The sequence below is a fragment of the Ambystoma mexicanum genome, chromosome 14, assembly GCF_040938575.1.
Source record: "Ambystoma mexicanum isolate Mex_15411 chromosome 14, UKY_AmexF1_1, whole genome shotgun sequence".
NCBI lineage: Eukaryota > Metazoa > Chordata > Amphibia > Caudata > Ambystomatidae > Ambystoma > Ambystoma mexicanum.
In genome coordinates, this window is record NC_090940.1 from 300,396,469 (window position 1) to 300,418,725 (window position 22,257).

A 22,257-nucleotide genomic window follows, 5' to 3' on the forward strand; every position below is an offset into this window, starting at 1 on the left:
ATTATGGCAAGAAGGCTGGAAGATACAGTATTTGACAGGGAGGAAGAAAGAAGCAGGAAAGCAAACGAGTATGTTTGCGCAACGCCAACGAATCAATCATTGAGAGAAAATGGAGGACTATCTTCTGCCGTAAAAGATCTTGACGGCTTTCATCACTAGCTACATCGTCCAACACCTTCATGCACCGGTAACAGACGACCATGTCTCGCCTCAAGCGAGCAGCTCAAAGCACAGATACATTCTAAACACCACAAGCCCCACCAACCTTCCAACAACCTCTTCCTCACCTTCTAAACATCCACCACCAAACAGAAAAACTCCCAGAAACATCTCACTCCAGGGGTCTACAGTGATTACACCTTAACATCACGAAACAGCACCTCATCGCAATTCCTCGCTGGAGTCAGGGTGACCAGCCTGATTTCCATGAAGGACCTACTCAGCTCAAAGATGAATACAACAAGCTGAAGTCTTTTGATGCCAAAAAATGGGTAAGCCAATCTTCTTTCCCCTAGACAACGGAGCAATAAAGAAACTGTTGGAACCAGAAGCCTCCTGAACAATGCCCACATCTATGATCTCCTAATGCAAGGACAAGGGTCTCTCAAAGGAACACTCCATTGTCAAACACACAGTCATTTACTCCGACTGCAAGATCTGGTTTGATGACGCAACAGTCAAGGGAAACAGAGGAATTGTACTTGTACACAGATGCTCCACCACAGTAAAAACATTGCTCTCCGAAAACATCTCGGACTGCAAACCACTCCTCTTAGCCTGCTCAACTGCACCCGTTTATAAAAAGTTCCTCCTCATCTACAGACCACTCTTACAAACCTACTTTCCCTGACAACCTGCCTGACTCAGTCGCTAATCTTACTGTAGACCACCAACCCTGCACCACAAACGGAAGGTTTAAACACCTTGTTGAGACAGTTCGTTCTTTCAATAGTTTGATGCCTGTTATTGGTCTATTTTTCATTACGTGCAGTTGTTTGCTGCAAGGTCTCAGAGCAAGACATTGATCAAAGTCTACTTTAAGTCATTAGGTAATGAAATAAGGGACCAATTTTCATGTGCACTTCATTTGTGGGATTTCTGCGGGTATTCAAACAATCATTAATAATGTCAATGGTTCAGATTTTGAATTGGCCTTTGCCAGCTAACTCCATGATGTACTATTATTTATCCAGGGGTTGTGAAATTCCGTAACAGGAGGATGGCCCATTCTGTATGCCGCAAGGCCACACCCTGCTTTCCCTTACTGCAGGAAGACTGCACGCCACTACACAGCATTCCATACTACGTGAAGCCTTTTGTAACACTTCTTTGCAACCACGCCATCATACACAGCACATACACTTTTTAAAAGAAAACCTTATTTTATTCGATCTTCTCAGCCCTTTACCACAGGAAAACTGTTGGTATGCGCCATCAATCAGTCAATATGGAATATATATTTATGGAATTGCTAATGTTTAATGGAAAATTAAACACAATTTAGTGCTGATTTAGAGAATGTGTAAACTTACCTTGTTGTGACAGTTTGGCTACAACAACAAAACAAACCGCACATAGACTTTCACAACAGCACACGATGACTACCGCCAGTAAAACACCCCAAGCCCAGCCAACGGACCCACTGGGCTGAGGCTGCCAACAGCACATCACTGCTAACTTGCACTTCTCCTGCTCATTCCCACTAAGTCGCCCCCCTTCTCCCTTTTTCAGAGCCGCCAGGGAACCACTCCGGTGGTGATAGTGCGCGGTACAAATATCCTTTAACATTAACAGTAACATATTATGTGGGAAATACACAAGTGAATTGTCTTTCGAAAGGAAGACAAAGCGGAGCGAGCAAGCGATATTACATTGGTTTCCGAGATCTGAGGGAATGTCATTCTTCAACAAGCTTCACATCTACACACAACTATCATGTTCTGACTAGTGCCCACCACACGGACTGCATTCAGGTCATTCTGGAGACAAGTAGGACTCTGGGGAAGGGTCCAAAAGCTGTACAACTGTGGGGTGTGTGGGCGGGAACACAGCAGATCACAGAAGGGTTGTACCCTTACCCCCCCAGACCCCCCACTTACAAACAATGAACATATCAGGGCTTGGTCTTACGTTTTGAATGGGGTCCGGATACTGGGGTAGCGACGAGAGCTGTGTTTCGGAGTGGTATGGAGATAACCCTTTCCGTAGAGTTCTGAGGTCCCCCGAGCTGGAGTGCTGCAAAGACAAATTTGAAGGACAAGGCATCATGGGTCAGCAAGAGGACGGAGAGAATGATAAACTGATTTCAATGTCATGCATGCGCCCTGATCACATGCCCCTCACCAGGAGCAGCTTCAGAGGGAAACAGGCACGCGCTGCTCTCTGCATTAAGACCGGCTCCTTTCATCGCTAACGCTTCTTAGAATCCAACTCACTGGGGCATTAATTTATGCCGGGAAATAACTATGGGGAATACTGTGCTAGCCAGATTACAAGTACAGGATGTTCACTAGATACAACGAAAACTAATTATGCAGTCTTACAAAGACAATTGATACATTTGGCTAAGGCATATTATTAGATGCTAGCTTTTAAGACTGCATGCTAGTAACTTACCTGGCTTGCATCTATTAGTTAATGTGATGTGGAGGGGATGGGCAGTGCATTTGATACCTGTAGATATAACTACAGAGTGGCTAATAAGAAGGCATGCAAGATTTAAAAGGTAGATTTGTGTCGTCTAGCCAACATTTCATGCATCAGGTACACTCCCAGTGTATTATTAAAGCCCCTGCAGTTGGATGATAAAGGGTTCCGCTATCAGTACTACTATTCGAAGCTTTCAAACCAGCCGAGATATCCTCCACAGGCAGTGGTATAAGAGGCAGATTCAATGAAACAAAGGTAGGACTAAAAGGGGCTGGGCACAAGAGGATTCCTGTGTGTGCATGTGCAGAGGTTGTGGTGCTGGCATGCGTGCCATGTGTGCATCAGTGTGAGGGTTGGGTGGGAGTAAGTGCAGGAGCATGTGGCAGGGGTGGAGGGATAGGGGACGGCAATGGAAAAGCCTGGGGTGGTGTGATGTGTGTAGAGTGTGATAGAATCCCTTCCAGGAAGACAGTGGGTAAGACTGAGGAACCATTGGGCCAGGGAAGGCCACTCGCTACAGGATCCGTTCCCTGGAGGTGGTAGGGGGGCTATCCATCAGAGCCCACTGTGATCAAGTCTGATGGGATTGGGCAGACCTTGTGGGGCGGGGGGGCCTCAGCGCGCTCTGTGATGCAGGACCCAGTGGCAATATGTGGAGGATCCCCCAAGCCCCCCAGTCCATCCCAAGCTTTAGGCCCATGGACCCATCTAGGAAACTTGCCAACCTGGCAGTGAAGTATTAGGCAGGGTCTCTCAAAGCTAACCTGCCGGAAGAGCAGGGTGCCACCTGGAGCGGTTACACCCCCCCGCTGGTATGCCAAGAGAAGTGTCTGTAATGTACATTTCCCTACGGAGCAGGGAGGAACTGCGGCTCAAGTGCCGCCCTCAGCAGCCTGTGGAAGCCCTATACCCATTTGTATGGAACATTCCTGTGTATGTCACAGGAACTCTGCTTCAATCATAAAGTTCCCAACAACAGTGCTGATGACCTTGTGTGGGGGGGGGGGGTGCCATTGTTTTGTTGATGAAAGATTTGGTTGTATAAGAAGGCCAGTATCACGATTCCTGTGTCATGTGTGACAGTGGCTAACACTGAAAAATCATACATTTGGGAAAAGGCAATAATGCATTGTTGTTGGCCTAGTGGGCCACATACTTGCTATGACGGGCAGAGACGTTTTTATGGAAGGGTAGAAGGGGCACTTGCCCAGGGCCCCCACCTTGGAGGGGGCCCACAAGGCTGCCTGATCTAAAGAAGTAAGATTCCTTTGTTCACTAGACTTAAATAGCACACATCAGGATATCGTATGGCATGGTGCTGAGGATCTAAACCTATTGCCTGTCTGTTTTGGCTAGTACATTCTGCCTCGATAATTCATCATGTAATGCTTTCTGTGTTCACTGTGGTATGTATAGTTTGTGTGTTCCTTGCGCCACAACTCCTGTAGCATTATTTCCTTTCTGTGGGAATTCTGTTGACCATGTGCAATAGCCAAATCTGAAATGCATACTGGGAAATTGAGTGCCACAATGGTTCAGAAGTTAGCTCAGTGTGTAAAGCACTCATTGCAGTGATGTGTTCCTATGCAAGATTAGAATAGCACATTCCTGTAAGGCTGGCTGAGCCTTTCCTATGTCTGAAGTTTATAAACCTGCCTGCATATGTACTTGGTCTTGCAGCACAACAGCTGCTATAATCAGCAATATACCTGCACCAGATAGGGGTTGCTATGAGAACGAGCATGTCATCCTTATGGTGAAGGTCTAGAAATTGGTTTATTCAGAGGGGGTGTTGTAAAACCTAGGCAATCACCTCCAACGATGAGCATAAACTGTTAGTCCAAGAGATGAATAAGTATCAGAATTTGGAACCAAAGCATTCATGCTTGTATCCTGGCTTTGCCAGCAGACAATGCAGTGATCCCATCAATCATCTTATATCTCGTACATTATTGTACTTGTACCGTCTTCTGTGAAGTTTGCCTCCTCGCATGCTGGTGGCATCGTTTAGCCCATTACTTGATCTATCTTCTTATGTATGCCATTTGAGTGGAAGGGGTGGTAGACAGAAGGGAGCGGACCAGATGGCGAAGGACTCGGGCAAGCATATTTTAAAGTCTGCTCGTTTGACACAAAAAAACACTTTGCATTTTTGTAAAAGTGAAAGGTTTTTCTGCACGTTTATAAATGACAATTTGGCAAGCCAGTATTTTGGAAGTATGTAAAACTTTAAAATACAACAGACCAACCCAGATCACATCTCCTGATGATGGAGAGAATGAAGCTACAATCATTCTGTGTTACACCCTTCTATAATATTTAGTTGTTAAAAATGGTCATGTTTGGTAATGTGATTGGTGTACTTTCCAAGTCAGTTTTGTAAAATGAGATCATTTTAGTTCATAGTAAGAACTGGTAATGAAAGTGTTCAAATGCAGACATTAGAGAGTTGGCACAAATCCCAGATTCACCCCTTAACCAGTGTGTGTAATGCTGTAATTTAATTTGTATTGCCTAGCCTCTTTAAATTACCAGTCCCTAAACCTTTCCAAATTGTCAGCCCTTCAGAGAGATTTCCTTCTCAGGGTATGATCTTCAAAACAGTCTCACTCATGGTTTCACTGGCTATAGTGTTGCTCCCACTATAATAGTGAGCACTGATATATTGAACACCACAGGCACTTTATTCTTTTGATCTCTAATGGCAACACTATTTGAAAACCATGTCCTGCTTATAATCTCATTCTGTCTGGATATGGACACCTTCCTGGTAGCTTCTAATCTGAATCCACTATCCATGCTATGGTATGTGTAACTTTCTCCTTCCTACCAATTGGGCTGCTCTATCCGTGCTTGAGCACATTTGCGTTCTGTGAGGCAGCAAATGTGAGTTCTCCGTCTATTCTGGGTTACATGCATCTTTTACATACAGTCCTGCACTAATACTACAGGCTGCATACCTTCCTGGATTCTATTGATAAAAAGTCTCTTGTATCTATGTTGGAACAGAAGTAACCTCTTCGTAGACTGATAATGTTGGCCTTCAAATGGTACTTGTTTATCAGTCTGATTAGAGCAAGAATGAAGAGGGTAATGGGACTCAAAGGGAGTAAACATCCTTATTTTGAATGCTGTGACACAGCATATCAATTTATGGGTTGGGATTGCGGCAGGGGCATGGGGCAGATATTCCTGATCACTTAATTTCTTTGGTTTGGTGGAGGGGGGCCCCAAAGATGTTCGTGCCCAGTGCCCCAAAAGTGCTTAAGATGGCCCTGATGACGGGTGTCCATGGAGCCCTGAATGCTTTTTTCAAAAGACTGGCTTCTGAGCTGCTGTTCTGCATCACACAGTATTTATGTGCATCTGCATGCAGCATGAGGCAGAGGTTTATAAACCACAAGTGAGAAAAGAAAAGACTTGTCTATCAAACATACCAGGATTGCCTTCAGTACTTGCCCAGCGCCGCAAGAGCACCAGGAAAGAATGTAAATCCAGTGTCAGCACAAAGCACATACAAGGGAGCGGTCTGAAGGCCCACATACCAAGCGAACATCAGCAGCTAGAGGCTCTGCAGTGCTCTGGCAGGTGAGCCACTTGCACCACTCGCTCCATGGCAGTATAAAGCTGGCCACCTCCATTCAGGAAGCCCACGGGGTAGCCTGCAAGCATATGAACACAAAGGAGGGCCAAGCAGAGTACGTAAGAGGAGCGGAAAGTAGAAAAGGAGAAACGTGGAGGAGTAGAATGGAGGAGAAGGATGGGAGCAGATCAGAGAAGAGAACAGAGGAGGTGGAAGAGTGAGGAGGAGAGATCAGTAAAAATAGAGAGAAGGAGTCAAGGAAGAGATGTAAGGAAGAGGGGGAGGAGAGAACACCAGCTAACGGTGGAAGAGCAGGGGAGGCAGTAAGACTAGTAGGACAGAGGAGAAGAGGAACCGTGAAGAGGAGAGGAGCACTCCAGACAACGTGTGACCAATGAGAAGAGCACTGTAAGGAGGGGAAGGGAGACCAGACAGAAGAGGATTGGAAGTGAAATTTGCAGAAGGGACTATTGAGGAGGCAGAGAGATGAGAAAAGGAGAGTCCAAAGCAAGAGGAGAAGCAGGGAGTGGAAAAGAGAAATGGAAAAGAGACAGGAGAAGAGCAAAATAAACAGGAGAGAAAGGAGGGGCCCACCTAATGCTCTAGAGGAGCTAAATAGTATAAGAAAGGGCGGCAGAGGAAGACAAAAATATAGCTAGTCAGGTTGTAAAAGAGGAAAGGAAAAGAAAGGGGCTGTTGGAGAAAGAAGAGTTGGAGGCAAGAAAGGAGGAAGCGTGCAAAGGGAGGAAGAGGTGTACAAAGAACGGCAGAGGAGATAGGGCTACCCACGACCAGAGCCCCGGGGGCGACTCCTAGTTTGGTGGAAGGGAAGCACTGTGGGAGGTCTCCGACGGGCCAACAGAGGGCAAGCTTAATAGCACCGGGGTTCATTCTGATCTGTCACTGGATCTTAAAATGTCTTCTGTCTGGTCCCTATCAAAGTTACCCAAGGCACCAGGGGTGCCAGTCCTGGTAGTTCTTGAAAAGAAGTGAGGGATAGGACAACATCTAAGACGAAAGTGAAGCAACCAACTTCAACTGCCAGAAAAGAGGTTTGGGGCAGGTAAAACCTCAAAGGTTTAGGGACTGGTTGCGGAAAGGAAGTAGAGCCTAAAGGGGAAAAGGGAGGGCCTGCAGACCACTGTCCTATAGTGAGGTCTTGGTGACTTCACTTCCTTCTGATTTGCCCACAATGTGACCTCAACGAACAGCTGATCCCTTATTTTCTCTTAGTACAATAAAGACCATGGAACTATAAACACTGGCTTTGAGTGGTCCGCTCATCCCTCGGCCCTGATAAGGTTCAGGCTCCTCTCTGACCAGGCAGTGGAACAATCGGTCACCATCTCCAGAAAACCTGGCCAGTATGGCCTCCCCTATAGCCCATCATGAGATGCGTTATATAGGTGGTAGGGATAGGTCCTGGTATTGGTACAGCATATGTGGAGTACTAGGAGGTGGCAGAAACACCCAAGCGAAAACGCAGGAACCATTTGTGAGAACTGCCGGGCATGCTGGGAGCTTGCTGCTCTTCTCCGGCTCCGTCAGCGAGCCTGCTGGCGGAGTCGGGAGCCACCCCATACATTTCACCGGCAGGAACGTTCCCGAGGGAAGCACGACTGGGGGGGGGGGGGGGAGATAACAGGCGCTAGCGGACACAGAAAAATGAACAGGTCATGCACAAGCAGTGCGAAAGATATTAGCAAAAGACTACAAACTTCTGCAAAGGAGCTAGAACGTAAGAGCATGCAGTCTATTTGACCTCCCAGGCTTCAGAATTATTGTCTTTACCCTGAGAAGATGGACCATTAGGGAACATTTAAACCGAATTTCACTGAGAGGGGAAACACTTGGAGAAGGTGGCACTGTGTAGCACAGACCAATCCCAAGACTTGGCTCATGGGGAAAAACCCTCCAATCAAAGAGCTAACTGGGGAAGTTAGAGCCAACAGGTCGACAGTATAAGAGGAGGCACCACTCGTGGTGGGTATAAGGATGGCATTTCAGTTGGTTTGTTAACAGAGAATAGCAGAAGACGAGGATAGCAGGTGGCTAAGCCAATTAACCCAGACCATAAGAGAAAAGTTTACAAGGAAGGAGCCAGCTAGGGGCGATCACCCAGATCCTGGCTGGAGCCAGAGAACACTGAAGGACCACAGTGCTTAATCTGCTGGGAGCTATAACACGGATGCTGGTGGTAACCCTAAAACCACTCACTACAGGGGAGATGGCAAAGCTTTGCTGCCCTGCTGGGGCTGAAACCTGTTGGATGCTGGCTGCCCAAAGAACACGAGAACAGCCTGTGGCTGGCTCAATCCCAAGACGTGACCTTTGGCTGGAAGGGTACACATTACTGCAATCTAAAATACACCACTGTGAGGGGGGGGGGGATTTCTCACCACAGTGTCCCCTAAGGAACGGGGGTGTCTTGCCCAATAGGAGATGTTTAGACCATAACGAGTGATCCCAGGAATGATGAAGAGTTCTATTTGGGAACAAGTTAGGAAATTACACGTTTGGAATGCGCCAACCCTGACCTTTGGTCATCTACAATGGGGAATTGGATGTTGGACTAAGAACATTAGATCCTCCGAGTAGATCCTTGCACCGAGTGTATTCACTCCTTGATCCTGAACCCCCTTTTTGTGTTGTAGCAGGTTCCCCTTGTTGCTTCCTGTGGTTGGCCGGAGCAGCGAGACACTGGACTCAGGAAAGTGTCATTCAAAGTATCCTTATTGCCAAACTAACAGGTGAAGGTAGGGTTGGATGAATTGCTCCCTATTCTAGGAACATAAATCCTAGCAATAAAATGAGGGGCAGGACACCGACAAAGAAGTGCAAAATAATCCTAAATTAGTATGTAGCAAATCGTTTCTGTAGAAAGGCTCTTGGAGCTCATACTCGGTTAAGCCTTCCTCCAGGCCTGGCTGATTCCTTTGAGCTCTGCAGCCCTTTCTTTCATATTCACAATGGACTCTTCCCAGTGTTCTATACCGTGGCCATCGGTTTCGGTAAGAAGCTATTCTTGAACCTCTTCAGGTTAAGGTACCCAGTGTGTCTCTGACTCGAGGGCGGGGCACGTGTAGCCCGTGGCACAAAAAGGGGCCGGCAAGAAAGGGCTGCATGTGTGTCCCCCACGAGAAAACCTAGAAAGAAGGACACAGACGCCAGGGGAATATGGGGTTTTAGTATATGTAGTGTGTTGAAGTGTCCGTGTTTTGGACTAATCCATCCAGCTCACCGTGGGGCTGGATGGAATGTTGCAAAGAGAAGATAAAGAAAAGAAAAACAATGTAGCAGTACTCCCTTCCCCAAGAATGGGCGGGCACGGGAGAAAAGAATCCATAGATTTGGAAAAATACCAGAGGACCTTTGAAAGAAGAGCATTGAAAGAGAGATGGAGGAAAACAGAGCGAGGAAAAATAAATAACTCCTTGGGGAGGGGCGGGAGGGCCGTGGCCTCGAGCGGCCGACACCCACAGAAAGTATTTTTTCTATAGAAACACCCTACCCATGAGAACCTGGTAGTAAGGCAGTCTGTAGTTGGTCTGAAATCATCCATGCTGCCGCGAACCGCGTAGGTCCCATGAGCTAATAATTGCTCCAGCAGTTCTGCTCGAGGGATACATGTAGCAAACCCACTGTCAAGGTTTGTGAGATGTTAATGTTGCAACTCTGGTCCCAGAAAGTAGTGTTCTTTAGGCTGCTGGGCAGGGCTTCTTAGGGTGGCTCGAAGGATTTCAAGGCAGGGCCCCCCTCCCCCAAGGTTCTATATAGAGGGAATCTAGCTGCTATATTAGTGCTTCTGGCTTCCGGAGGGGCCAGCATCAATATTTTGAATAGGGCGGGAGTGGGAGGATTTCAACATGAAAAAGTTAGGATACCACTGCCTTAAAGGGATTGAGGGGATGTGTGGCGTTGCTAGATGGATCTGGCTGGCGGTGGTGGTCTCTTGCACTGGCTCCTCTGGACTCCCGTACCTCTGGGGGAATCCTCGGGAGGCCTCTGCGACCTGAATGTCACTGCCCTATGCCCACGGGTAGGGAGCTTCGTCACACAACTAACATCACTATAATATGTACAAGCGAACAGTCAAGGCATGTTGGATGCACTCACCCCTATCATTTGTGTGAACATTGCATTTCCAGGCTTGAACTCCTGCTGTGCTAACTTTGTCCTTCATCCTGATGAGGTCGATAAATGGAGCTCCCATCTTGAAATCAACTGCATCATCCACACGTCAAAGATGTTACTAAAAGGATGAGTACCATCATGGGAAGATCACCATTCATTAAATTGGTTTCTAAAGATATCCCGGACACCTAGACCTCTGTCCTCTAAGGCAAATCACAGCACAAGGAGTAGGTGGTGAACGGGATAGCTAAAGCAAGTCGCATGATATCTTGAGCTATGGTGATCTTCTTACATGTAGAAACCTGGCACCTCGATCAGCTCATCTATGGTACGATTAAGTTGAACGGTCACCCCTTTAAGATAAAATCTTGTCAACAAGTTAAATAGGACCATGGATGAATGAAAAAGTCATGCCAGATCCCTCTTGAAGGAAATCCCATTCAACACTCCTGCCTCTTGGCACATGGAGAGAAAAAACGTGATGTTAGTGGAGAACTTTGGGCGAGCACGGCTGTGACTTTGTCAAAGGCAAAATAAAGAGAAAAGTAACAGTTAGTTTAAAATCCTGAAAAACAAGTTTGTTGCGTACTTTTGCTTCCAGACATAACACTTACCCATGCTCACACTTGGAACCCTTGGGTTATGGGGTACCTTCTGGACCCAAAAGGTACTGGTTTAGGTAATCACGACCTTGCCAGTAACAGTATAATTCGAGCAGTATTTGCAAAATACTACCAGAATTACCGCCTGCTGGATTTATGGCCTGGAGATATTATTTCCGGCTTTATTCCAACAGAAGACCGTCGGAGGTAACTCCATCAGTGTTATTTTTTTCTTCCAAAGTCCACCTATTTTTTCCTCCATCTTAGCCCTAAAAATACTGCACACTTATTTTTCTGCACAGGAGGAAAATGAGGGGGCTCCTCTTCAACAGGGTAAAAAGGTAACACTGAAACACTTAATAGTAGAATGCGAGGCTCTGAGTGCGTTTCGCACAAACCTTATGAAGTCACTATCTCAAGAATACAGAGAGCTCTCAGCAGATATGTTGTGGAACTGTATTTTCAGTGGTCAAATAAGTTCACATAGATATGCTGCTATACATTTTTTAAATAATATAGCCCTGGAAGTAATGCACTGAATTATGAATACCATTAAACTCGTATAACTATCATGACAAAAGACTAAATCAGATACAATAGAAAGAACTAGAAGTAATGCGAGTTTCAAAATTATAAACAAGAATTAATACTGATACTTTGATTCATAATTGGTTAATTTAAACAAGCAAACGTTATGTTGATTTGTACTGTTTTAGAATTTTTGGGACAAACTGAAAAGTGGAAATTTTATGTTTTGTATATTTTAGATATTTAAGTTATTGACTTGAATTATCTCACTGATCCAACTGTACTATTTGATTTCTTGTGAAACTTTTAATACGTGGGTGTTGTGCTTGATTTTGGATTTGTCCCTTTCCTTGATATGCGATGTGTTACTTTTCTCTTTTGTAATCATATGAAATATTTTTCTATTTAATTTATGATTGTAAAGTTGACTTTGTCAGCTATGACCAATCAATAAAAAATAAAATAAAAAGGTTTTTAGAATGAGACATAGTAAAATGGCGAAAAGGTGGATGTATCTGATGTCCCCGCTCACCACCTTTCCCAAGAAATGTATGGAAGGGTCAGTATTGACACCTTACGGCATTAAAAAAAATGTGCAACAGTGGTATGAACCATTACTGTACATTATCTTTTTTTATTTTATTTATTGAATTTTAGCTGAAATTAATCAACTTTTTTCAATTCACAAATTACAAACGAAACATATTTCATTTAACATTACATTTTACAGAAAGGAAAAGTTAAGTTATTTACACAGATAAATAAATCAGACTTAATTATCAGAATAAAAGCAATATAATGAGATGACAAGCTGAAACAATCATTGACATGTACTTGTGGTTGTCATATATTAGCTAAGAATTTCTAAGTCTATTATTTGCAAAAATATTGAGGTGTTAGATCATTTAACAATTAGTTTCAGCATGCCAATATATCAGTTTCATTCATTCAAGTGTAGAGCATTAAGAACATTTACCGAAGCTATTCTTAAGCTTGTGTTAGAGGAGCTAATGATGAAAGCCCATCTGAGTTTGGGCATCACATTTGCAATTACAGACATATGCTTCTCATAAAATGTGTTCCTCAGATTAACTAATGCTATGCATTCTGTGACAAAGTGTTCTAAGCTTTATTGTATTGTTGGGTTATTGCAGAATCTGCAAAAATTATCTACCTCACTAATTTGCCTGCGTTGGGCCAAGACATCACGCGTGAGCCACAAATTAAGTCTCCTTCTTTCAATAGCCAAGCATATTTCAGGTGAGGGAGTTTTAAGTAAATAGGGTTCAACAACCCCCATTATCTTGTCACCATAACATTGGCTGTTAAAATGCTTGTATTGCAGACATGCTGAGCGTGTGTTGATCCAGTCTTGGAAAAAGATTATCTTTTTGGCCCTTTCAAGATTCAAAATTAAAGTTTCTAAGGTGATGTCTGATGTGACCATAAGTTGGTAGACATATTTGGTCCATTTTTGAATGAACATATGAGTAGATGAAAACATATAGGATGACAAGACTGCAAGGATTGTCTCTTCCTTAGTATAAACAATACAGTTATGAAATAAGGTACATAATTCCCAATGGTACTTCGCTTGTAAAGAAATGAGACCCAGCTCATATCTCAGCCATGGACTTGGAGTGGATTGTGGTACATTTAAGATTTGCCTCTAATTTATTCAGACAATCAATCAAAGTTGATGAGGTTTGTTTCCAAGCTGCATAGTAATGAAGGAGATATTTTTTGTCGCCAGAAAAGTATGGCTGCATTGATTGTAAATTTGCCATATTTATATAGAATTAACCTAGTCTGAGATATGGCTGAGGTTAATCTATTTCGTAAAGTATGCAAATGTAATTCGAATGAGGAATTTCCATCGAAAGGTAAGCCTAGATATTTATAGTTAGGCACGATGACTAAATTAGTATCTTTAACTCTCCATTTGAATTTGTTTCTATTGATGGATTTAGGAGTGTAAACTGCTATTTGCGATTTTTTTAAATTCATAGTAAGTTCATTGTCATCAAAATAATTAGTGAGGATGGATAGTAACTTTTGTAACCCAGTCAGAGTTTTTGAAATTAAAACAAGGTCGTCTGCGTACCATAAGGCTTGTATTGCCACCATATTACTTTTAGGTGAATCAGAGGCTATGGTGAGGAAGATTTCTCTAACATCATGAATAAAAAAATTAAATAGGGCCGAAGAAAGGATGCAACCTTGCTTCAGCCCTCTTGATGTTCTTATTACTGGGGATAGTAAGCCCATGATGGAGAGTCTGACCTGTATGGATTTGTACGAACGTAGCATAAAAATGATGTCAATGAGACTTGGTGGGCATTTCGCTTTGATCAATTTTTCAGTCCGTTTAACTCTTGAAACCGAATCAAAAGCAGCTTTAAGTCAATAAATGCAAAGAACAATGAAGTTTTTGTATTGTGAGCTTGTTCTTTCAAGGCACAGAGTGTCAATAAATTGACTGCTGTGCCCATAACGGCTACAAAACCTGTTTGATTTCGATCACGAAGATTGTTAATTTGTGACCATTTGTTAAAGTATTTCAGGACTAATCGAGAGAAAATGTTTCCAGGAGAGTCCAATAGGGTACATTATCTATTTCCAGCACCACAGTGAGGGTGGAAATGGAAACATAAAAACATGTTTAACAAATTACAGTCACTGGCAGAAGTGGTGTTTATGGAATACTGCAGAAGTATTCTAGAAATGCCACCTCCACCTGTGGTAAATTAAATAGGGCAGACTAGCAGAAATACTACGTGTGGAAGTGGTCTTTACCACCGGTGGTATTGCTGCAAATAAGTGTGCCCAACTCTTAATGAACCCTTTAATCTCAGAAATGTGCTCCTTCAAAGTTCTTGTATGGTTATTCTAGAAACGCCTGTAAAACCACGTTAGGATGCAGGAAAGTATGAGTGCGAGAGCAAGGAGGACAAGGAAGGAACAGAGGAGGAGGAGGAACAAAGGAACAGCATAGAAAGGAGCGTCGTGGCAACAGAAGAAAGCAAAGTTGTGATGCAGGGCTCACCGTTTCTTCAGCTCCATTAGTAGTGCTTGTTCCATTGTGCAACCCTGTTGTGCATTCTAGTTGTATGTTTGCTTGCCGTACATAGGCGGCAGCCATCTTGGGAAGGTAACAATGCCGCAACGTGGGCTTCATCCTGGAATGTGAGGCTCGCCATCGCGCCCATAAGTACTGTCTGGTCTGCAATCTGTCACTAATGGTCTGAGGCGCCACTTATTTGCTCGGATCACTGAACTAGGTGTTGCCCAAAACCAATTGTGACTTGGTTCTGGTCACAAGCGGTGGGAGAGATATGGAGGGAGACACCTTATGGGCTGAACCCAGAGATGTGGGACAAGTTTATGGGGTGCCATACATTGCAGAAACGTATACAACTTCACTGTATGGGGGTCATTACAAGGTTGGCGGTAAGGGGTTAACGGCACCTGTAAAGATGGCGCTGCCGTTAACCTCTTACCGCCACATTACGAGGTCCTTTAGCGGGTCCCGCTAAGGGCAGCTGGTTTTACCAGGCGCCCCTTAGTGGGAGCCACTAAAGGACCAGCATGCTAACAACGGGCCTGTTATTAACGGGCCCGTTGTTAGCATGGTCCCCATTCCCATTGAGCCCCATGGGGGCTCAAAGGGGATGGGTTCCCTGAATGGGGAAATACTGGTTCTTCCAAGGTTGGAATGGCCTGGTAATTCCCCATTCAGGGACCCGGACCCGGACCCGGTATGCGGTAAGGGGGTAGCCATGGCGCTAAAAGCGCCATGGCTACCTCCAACCTCGTAACGACCCCCTATGTCTTTAGACCGTCAACACAAGACGTCCTAGAATAAATTAGCTGATCCAAAAATGCCCTGTGAATATTCATCATGGTTTTTTGATGTTATATTCATGACCTGAAGCAGTCTTAACACATCTTTATGTTTACAGGTGTTTGTAGGCAGTCTCAAGCACCAGGAAGTCAATGATCCTCATAAGTTTGGCGGTCCGGTAACAGTTTCGGTAATTCCATGACGTACACTTAACCTGCACTGTCAAACTATGTTTGCCAGTGGTGGTAACCCGATGTACCTCCAGCCATGAGCTGAAGGTAAATCAAGCCCCCACCAGCAAAAAACAACTTGAATTTTCGGCACCGGTAATCCCCTCCGTGGAGTCTTATGGGGACTATCAACCATCCACATACAGGAAGAAAAATCATGCTGAAATCATTTGCAACTTGTGACACCACTAACATTATTTACGGTATTAAGTGTCCCTGTGGACAGTTTTATGTGGGACAGTCTCAAAGAAAAGCAAAACTCAGATGGAACGAGCATCGCTCGTGTACACGGAACAAGAATCTCTGCGGTCGCAAGACACTGGATCAAAGAGAGACATAACTTGACACAGATTCGATTCATGGTGCTGGAGGTTGTCTGGAGTAATGATCCTCATGAAAACATACAAAACAAATTAGAAAGAAGGGAATGTTATTGGATTGAAACGTTGGAGTGTCTCACCCCGAGAGGAATGAATGAAGAGATAAACTGGGCATGTTTCTTATAAACATGCTAGTGTTTATGTAAAAGGATGGGGAGGGGAACACCAACATGGACATATCTATTGTGGCTAAATGACAGTTGTGGATACATAAAAAGAAAAGCGGTGCAAGGATGAGACCTAGGCATTTTAGGTCCGACAACCAGATCCAGACAGATAGTTGCTACACACAATGCAATATACATGCCTGATAATGACATGCACAAGCTATCATCATTATTGTAAACTACACGTACAGAGTAACGTACATAATATTTTTGGGCGCAAGCATTACGGATAGTGCAGAATAACAGTCATCATTTAACTTCACCTGTTTACGTGATTTTGTATGTACGAATTAATATTCAGTTTATGCTTAGTGTAACACACTCTTAACGAACATGTAGACAGAAGTTAGAATATAACTTAGTACGTCTGAGGCTTACGCAATGACATTGGTTAATAAGTAATCGTAGGGGAAACAAACATATATGCAGCGGTATAATTGAATGTAATTACCCCCAACATCCCGTCTCCCCGCCTCCATGGGGACACGGGACCCAAGGCGTCGCCTCGCAGGCCATCAGCCAGGCGCGAGCGTAAGCTCAATGGGGCAGTTACATTGATTTTTGTTTAATAGCATCACCGAGTCACTATAAGTCTCCATTGAAACCTGCACGCAGCAATCGTTATTTGAAATACCTGACAGCAGTGCAGTATGTGCCGGCACTTTTTCTGTATATTTATCGTCCGAATTCCTGGTTTCCATGGAAACACGGGATGCGTGATCACGTAGTACTGAATAGTGGTCAGATGACCACGCACAACGTACGTGGTTACCTCAGCAACCACTTAGAAGCCATTTTTCACCTTTTTTGCTTGGAACGCGGCTCCCCGTGGACCAGCGTATATGCAACACAGGCAGAGCGCGAGTGAAGCATTAGACAGAAGCTCATCCAGACCTTTAAACAACACTACGGGTGAGTCTGTGCCCCACATTTAAGAAGAATTAGGTATAACGTTTGTATACATATAGAACAATGATTACAGTATACATCATTGTTAGTATTACTTTTCTTTAAATTTAGAATACAGACGGCTGGAGAGCTGTACGTAAGAAGTTGTTCTTTAAAGAAGGGTGCTAGACACCACAGGAAAATGATTGAGGTAATTTTGAAACCATGATAGTCATGTATGGGATTTATTTTGGATTTAGAAATGAATGTGTGCAAACATGTACCTACTTTTACCTAACAAGGGCTCTATGTTGTTGTTGTTTTCTTCTCCCCCACCATCTAATCTTCCATCTTTAACGAATTACTTTTACTGGGTATGTATGTTTTTCAATTATTCATTTTATGCATTTGTTGATTTGTGTACTCAACTATGGTGAACTATGTTAATATTGGTTATTTACTCTCAAACTATTGATTGGAATTATAATCTTGTTTTGATTTGGAATTTTCACATGATGTGGATTGTAACATTTTCATTTATTCTCGTATTATAATTATGTAAGAATTTACAATAAGTGGTATGGTTAACGCCCAGAAGAAGGAGATACGCTCCAAAATGCATTGGCATTAAAACAACCGTACACAAAATGAAACAAGTCTGCTTCTTATTTAGCAAAACACCCAGCTGTTGATGCTCCTCAGATTCAGGATTACACTCTTGAAATTTTTCTAAAGTGGCTCTAAATACGATTTTAGATATCCATGAGCGATGAACTCTAAGCTTATTAAACATTAAAACAAACACAATCTGAACAATGAGCTCCAATGGAGAGCGCCGGATTTAGCTGGATGTGTTCATCCAACTTTTTCTCATAAGGTGTCTTATGGGGATTTACCACTGTTGCCGGCACCTGAAATATGCCGGTAATACTGGGAAATCAGGTGCTGGTAACGGTAGGTTCATTTCCCAGTATGCTGCCAGAATTATCAGCGGGATACCAGGAAACTTATAATAATAATTCACAAAAGCATCATGCAACGACTCAGGACGTGCACTCCGGCTGACAGTCATCTGAAAGGGGCCCAACACCTGAGTAAGTGTGGGGTTTGAACTACTTTACCATCTGTCTAAGCAGCGTTGCCCCGTGAGCAAGTGCTAGAACACAGTGAAGGGATGCCTTGCTTCTATGCCATTTGCATGGCATCTTTGATAAGCACCAGATCTAAGCCGCGACTTCTCATAAGCATCGGGTCGCAGGGTCTCTGAACATTGCAGGGCCATCATGGCAATAGTCCCTCAGATAAAATAGGAAGGACTAGACTTGCGGCTTGTGAAAGAGCTTTGATATAAATAAAGGTATTTATTTTTATACAGGAGGAACAATGCTCTTTTGATCACAAAGAACGCACAATAGATACCTTGGAAGCACAAGGGAAAACTGAACCGAGACACACCCTGCAAGCTGTTCACTCGGCAGGTCTCCATTTAAGAAGATGCAAGTTGGCTCCCATTTGCATTTTGGGTTCAGAACTTCTTGTACTAAAGCATGCCTTTTTCCATTAATCCTACTTGAACAGCATCAGTGGTGGTGGGCTCTGCTGGAGCGAAAATGTTCCATGCTCGTGTCCTCGCCGGCTTTCAGCTATTCACATGCTATCGCTATGGAAACGAGTTAGTTTCATAGGGGTCATCATCCTTGGCTTCTATTTATTCTCGACAGTCAAGACAAGCCAGGTAGTAAAAGCTGAGGTTGCGCGTACAAGGCTTGCCTTTAAGTGCTCAGTCCGTGTTGGAGGTGCTCAATCGAGCTGGTGTATATTTTTTTATATCGTGCCGCTGCAGGGAGGTTCTAGGTTTTCTTTACTCTGTAATCTTCAACCAGGCAAGTGGCTTTTTTTGAAGATTTCGACTATTGTTGTTGAACAATGACAGTGAGGCAAGGCGGAGTGATCTGGGTCTTGATGCAGTGTGTTGGCCCAAAGGATAGGGACATTTTGGCAGTCTCCCCAAAAAGTATACTGCAGTCTCTGGTGCCACCTCAATTTCCACTTCTCTTGCTCTGCACCTCCCTTCAGACGTTACTGGGAGAGATGTCCCTGGCGGTGTAAGTGAGATCACCACCACCAATTAGGTGATCAGGTGCCGGAAAGATATCTGGTGTTGCAAGAGCAGTCCTCTCACTCTCGTTTTACTGGACATAACCTCTTTTCGCCGTCCCCCTCTCTGCCTGTGTCTTGACCACAGTGGTGATTGCCAAACATTGAATGCCAAAACTCACTGTAATCTTATTGATGCCTGCCCCATTTCCACATCTGCAATCGCCTCCTCACTTGTGCGAGAAGCTCTCCCATGAATCCCTCTCAGGCTACCATTTACCATCACTATCATGACCAGCCCCGGCAGTTGCTCACCTTCATGGCATTTCAAGACCCTTTCTCTATCCTCTTATTCCTGCAAAAACAAGACCCACCTTCCTCGCCATCGTTCTGCTGCCACTTCATTGAGACAGAATTGCAAGCCCATGAATTTCGACCATCAAGGAGATGCTTCCACATAAATTGAATTGCATTACCATAGAAAGTGAAGAGGTGCCCTTTTGCCGGAGGCTTTGTGTGCATGTGTTAGAAAGCATTGTTCAATTAGTTTATTAGGGAAACTCTCACTCTCAAGTACAACCCACAATCTGCCAATATGCTGGCCTCAACCATGCACAAAGGTACCTTTTTTTAACTTGAGCCCTCTGGGACCTGACAGCTTTCACCAGCCTCTTTAGAGAGCCAATGGTGCACATTTCTGGGTGAAAGGACTAGAGAATCTGGCCCCAGCCATACATTACCACCTGGCAAATGCTGGTTTTGTCTGATGGGCAAAGACCTAGGGGGTTCCAGTGGGCACATCAACTGTGCAGGAAAGGGGGAGGCTTGGGACCTCTCTCATCCTGCTGTAAAGAATGCATGGTGGCAACAGTAAGAGACACAAGTGACCACATTTCAAGAGCGTTTATTGAACTTTTGCAGGGGTGTGATAAACACCCATCTAATCCTAAATCCTAAGATGGGAGAAAGCTACAACCATCAAATAATAAAGAAGGCAGTCCTAGTGGAGTCTGGTCAACATGAAAGGGCCTATACTAAAAAACCTATTGCCAATCCTTACTACCAAGTTACAAATAGTGTGGGGTGAAGTTCAAGAAAAAGAAATAAGTGTTCACAAAATGATAAATTAGGATAATTGGACAGCTGGCCTCCCTTCCCCACGTTTTCAGCACAAGGCAAGGTGGTTCACTTGAGCAAAGCACACACTATGGCTTCTGCGGCATGAGGATACACTTCCATTTGCACAGTTCATAAAACTCAGGACCTTCTGTGACAAAGTCCCTTGATGCAGAGGGCCTGCTGTACCAAAACACGACGCGCAAAGGTTCTCCTTAGTATTTATAGATTTCAATTTGGGTTTTAACCTTGGATCCCCCTCTTCCAGGCTCAGATCCATTTCCAAAAAAAAGTTATATTAGTCTCCCCCAACTGGGCTTGGACCAATTGTATTTACTTTAAACTATTGAAGACTTTTGACTGTGCACAGGATTTAGCTTAACCCGTTGCATGACCACTTCGATCTCAATATTTTTTTCACACTGCATCAGCTGGATACCTAACAGAGACTTTTGAATGAGCACCCACGTGGTGCCAGACCACTCTCTGTATGGTATCTTTTCTTGGTTTCCCCAGAGTTCAGTTATAAAGTTTAAGAAATTCTTTTTGGTTTTCAATTGCAGTCGCGCAGCTCTTTCCAAACGCTTAACACACTGTTCTCTTTGTACAATGCTGCCGCTTGCAAACTTGGTTCAAAACACAAGCTGGTTTGGTATCAGTCTCTCTGACTCACCAGCTGTGTTGCTTTTTCGGACTCTGCTTTGTTGTAGGAGCCAAGGACAGTACCACATTGGTAATCGCTCCTCCCGCCTTGGTTATTGACGCAGGAGAGCCCTGGCTATCTCAGACACACTGTGCAGGTTTGATCAGCTTTAGTTCCAGGTCTTTGGTTTCTAAATCTCCAAGGCTCTTGAAAGTAACAGTCTTTAAGGTGCTTCCCTTTTTGCAACCTAGGGTCTCGCCATCTTTCTCCTTGTATTAAACGGCCATCTTGGAACTGCTGTTTCCTCAAGTGTTTTGCCTCTCTCAGAGTGTGCTTTCATGCCCTGCCTTTTATCCATGTGGGGGAAGTTTGATGGAAGTCAGGTGTGTGTGTAATGATCCATAATTGCCTGACCGTGGTGTTGGGACATGACAGGTATACGGCTCTGGTGTTAGTCTGTTGTCGCTCATGGCGGAATGTCAATGAGAAAGTGTGTGTTGGGAAAAGGGGGAGGGTTGAGTTCCTAGGTATCCTGCCTGGTAGGATGGGGAAAAGGTGTTACAGGGAAGGGGATACTGTGTCTTTCCGTCCCGTGTCCCACTTCCACTCCCCGAAGACCCCTCATCCAGGTGATCCTACCACATTGGTCCACTCCCAGGAACTGGATCCAAAAGTGATGGCCGTGTCCTGGCCACCTGGATGACAGATCCCTGGGGACTAGCAGGTGAGACACCTTCAGGTTTCTCACACTGCCTACTGCAACCCTTGGAAAGGCGAAAGGGGGCTGCGGTTCCATATCTAAGGGGGCGCTAAGCCTCATACCCTAAAGTGCATGCCACCCAGAACTCCTAGCACTGGGGAGTATGAGATGTTCCTAGGCAGCCCCCTTACCTGCCATTCCCTGATCATTGCCTCTATCTATTAGGGGGATGGAGAGAGAGGGAAAAACGAGGGAGGCGGAGAGGGAGACTTTCTTTGATGGGCATGTTTCTTCCTACCCATCAATAACTGCAATGGTTAAGCTCTGGTCCTGATCTGAAATCTTGGTCTGCTAACCCACCAGCTAACACATCAAATCTGGAACACTGGGGAGGGGGGGGGATTATGAGTGGGATTGCAGACCTCGTTAATACCAGCGACTTAGACCACATCATGCCCTCCACAAGCAAGGATACCAGCATCCACACTGAAGCACTTATCAGAAAACCGAACAAACCACAAAACAACAAATCAACAAACTCAAAAAAGTGAGATTATAGGAAGGGCTGCCTGGCCTTGTGTTCCTCTCCCGCCATAACTTCATATTTCAATAGGCACACAATTTGACTGCAGTGTCCTACTGCAGGCCTGCATGGCTGCAATAACCCATGAAAGCACTAAACATGAATGTGGACAT

The 22,257-nt window shown here is 44.4% G+C and overlaps 1 protein-coding gene across 2 annotated transcripts in view; it reads right to left on the reverse strand.

The window, feature by feature from the left end:
- The window catches only part of CCDC85C (coiled-coil domain containing 85C), a 472,165-nt gene that overhangs the window by 125,452 nt on the left and 324,456 nt on the right, over window positions 1-22,257 (reverse strand). For both annotated transcript variants that reach the window (XM_069637426.1, XM_069637427.1), the window contains one exon: window positions 2,131-2,235. In XM_069637426.1, coding sequence (XP_069493527.1) covers window positions 2,131-2,235 — 105 coding nt within the window. The remainder of the gene's footprint in view (window positions 1-2,130; window positions 2,236-22,257) is intronic.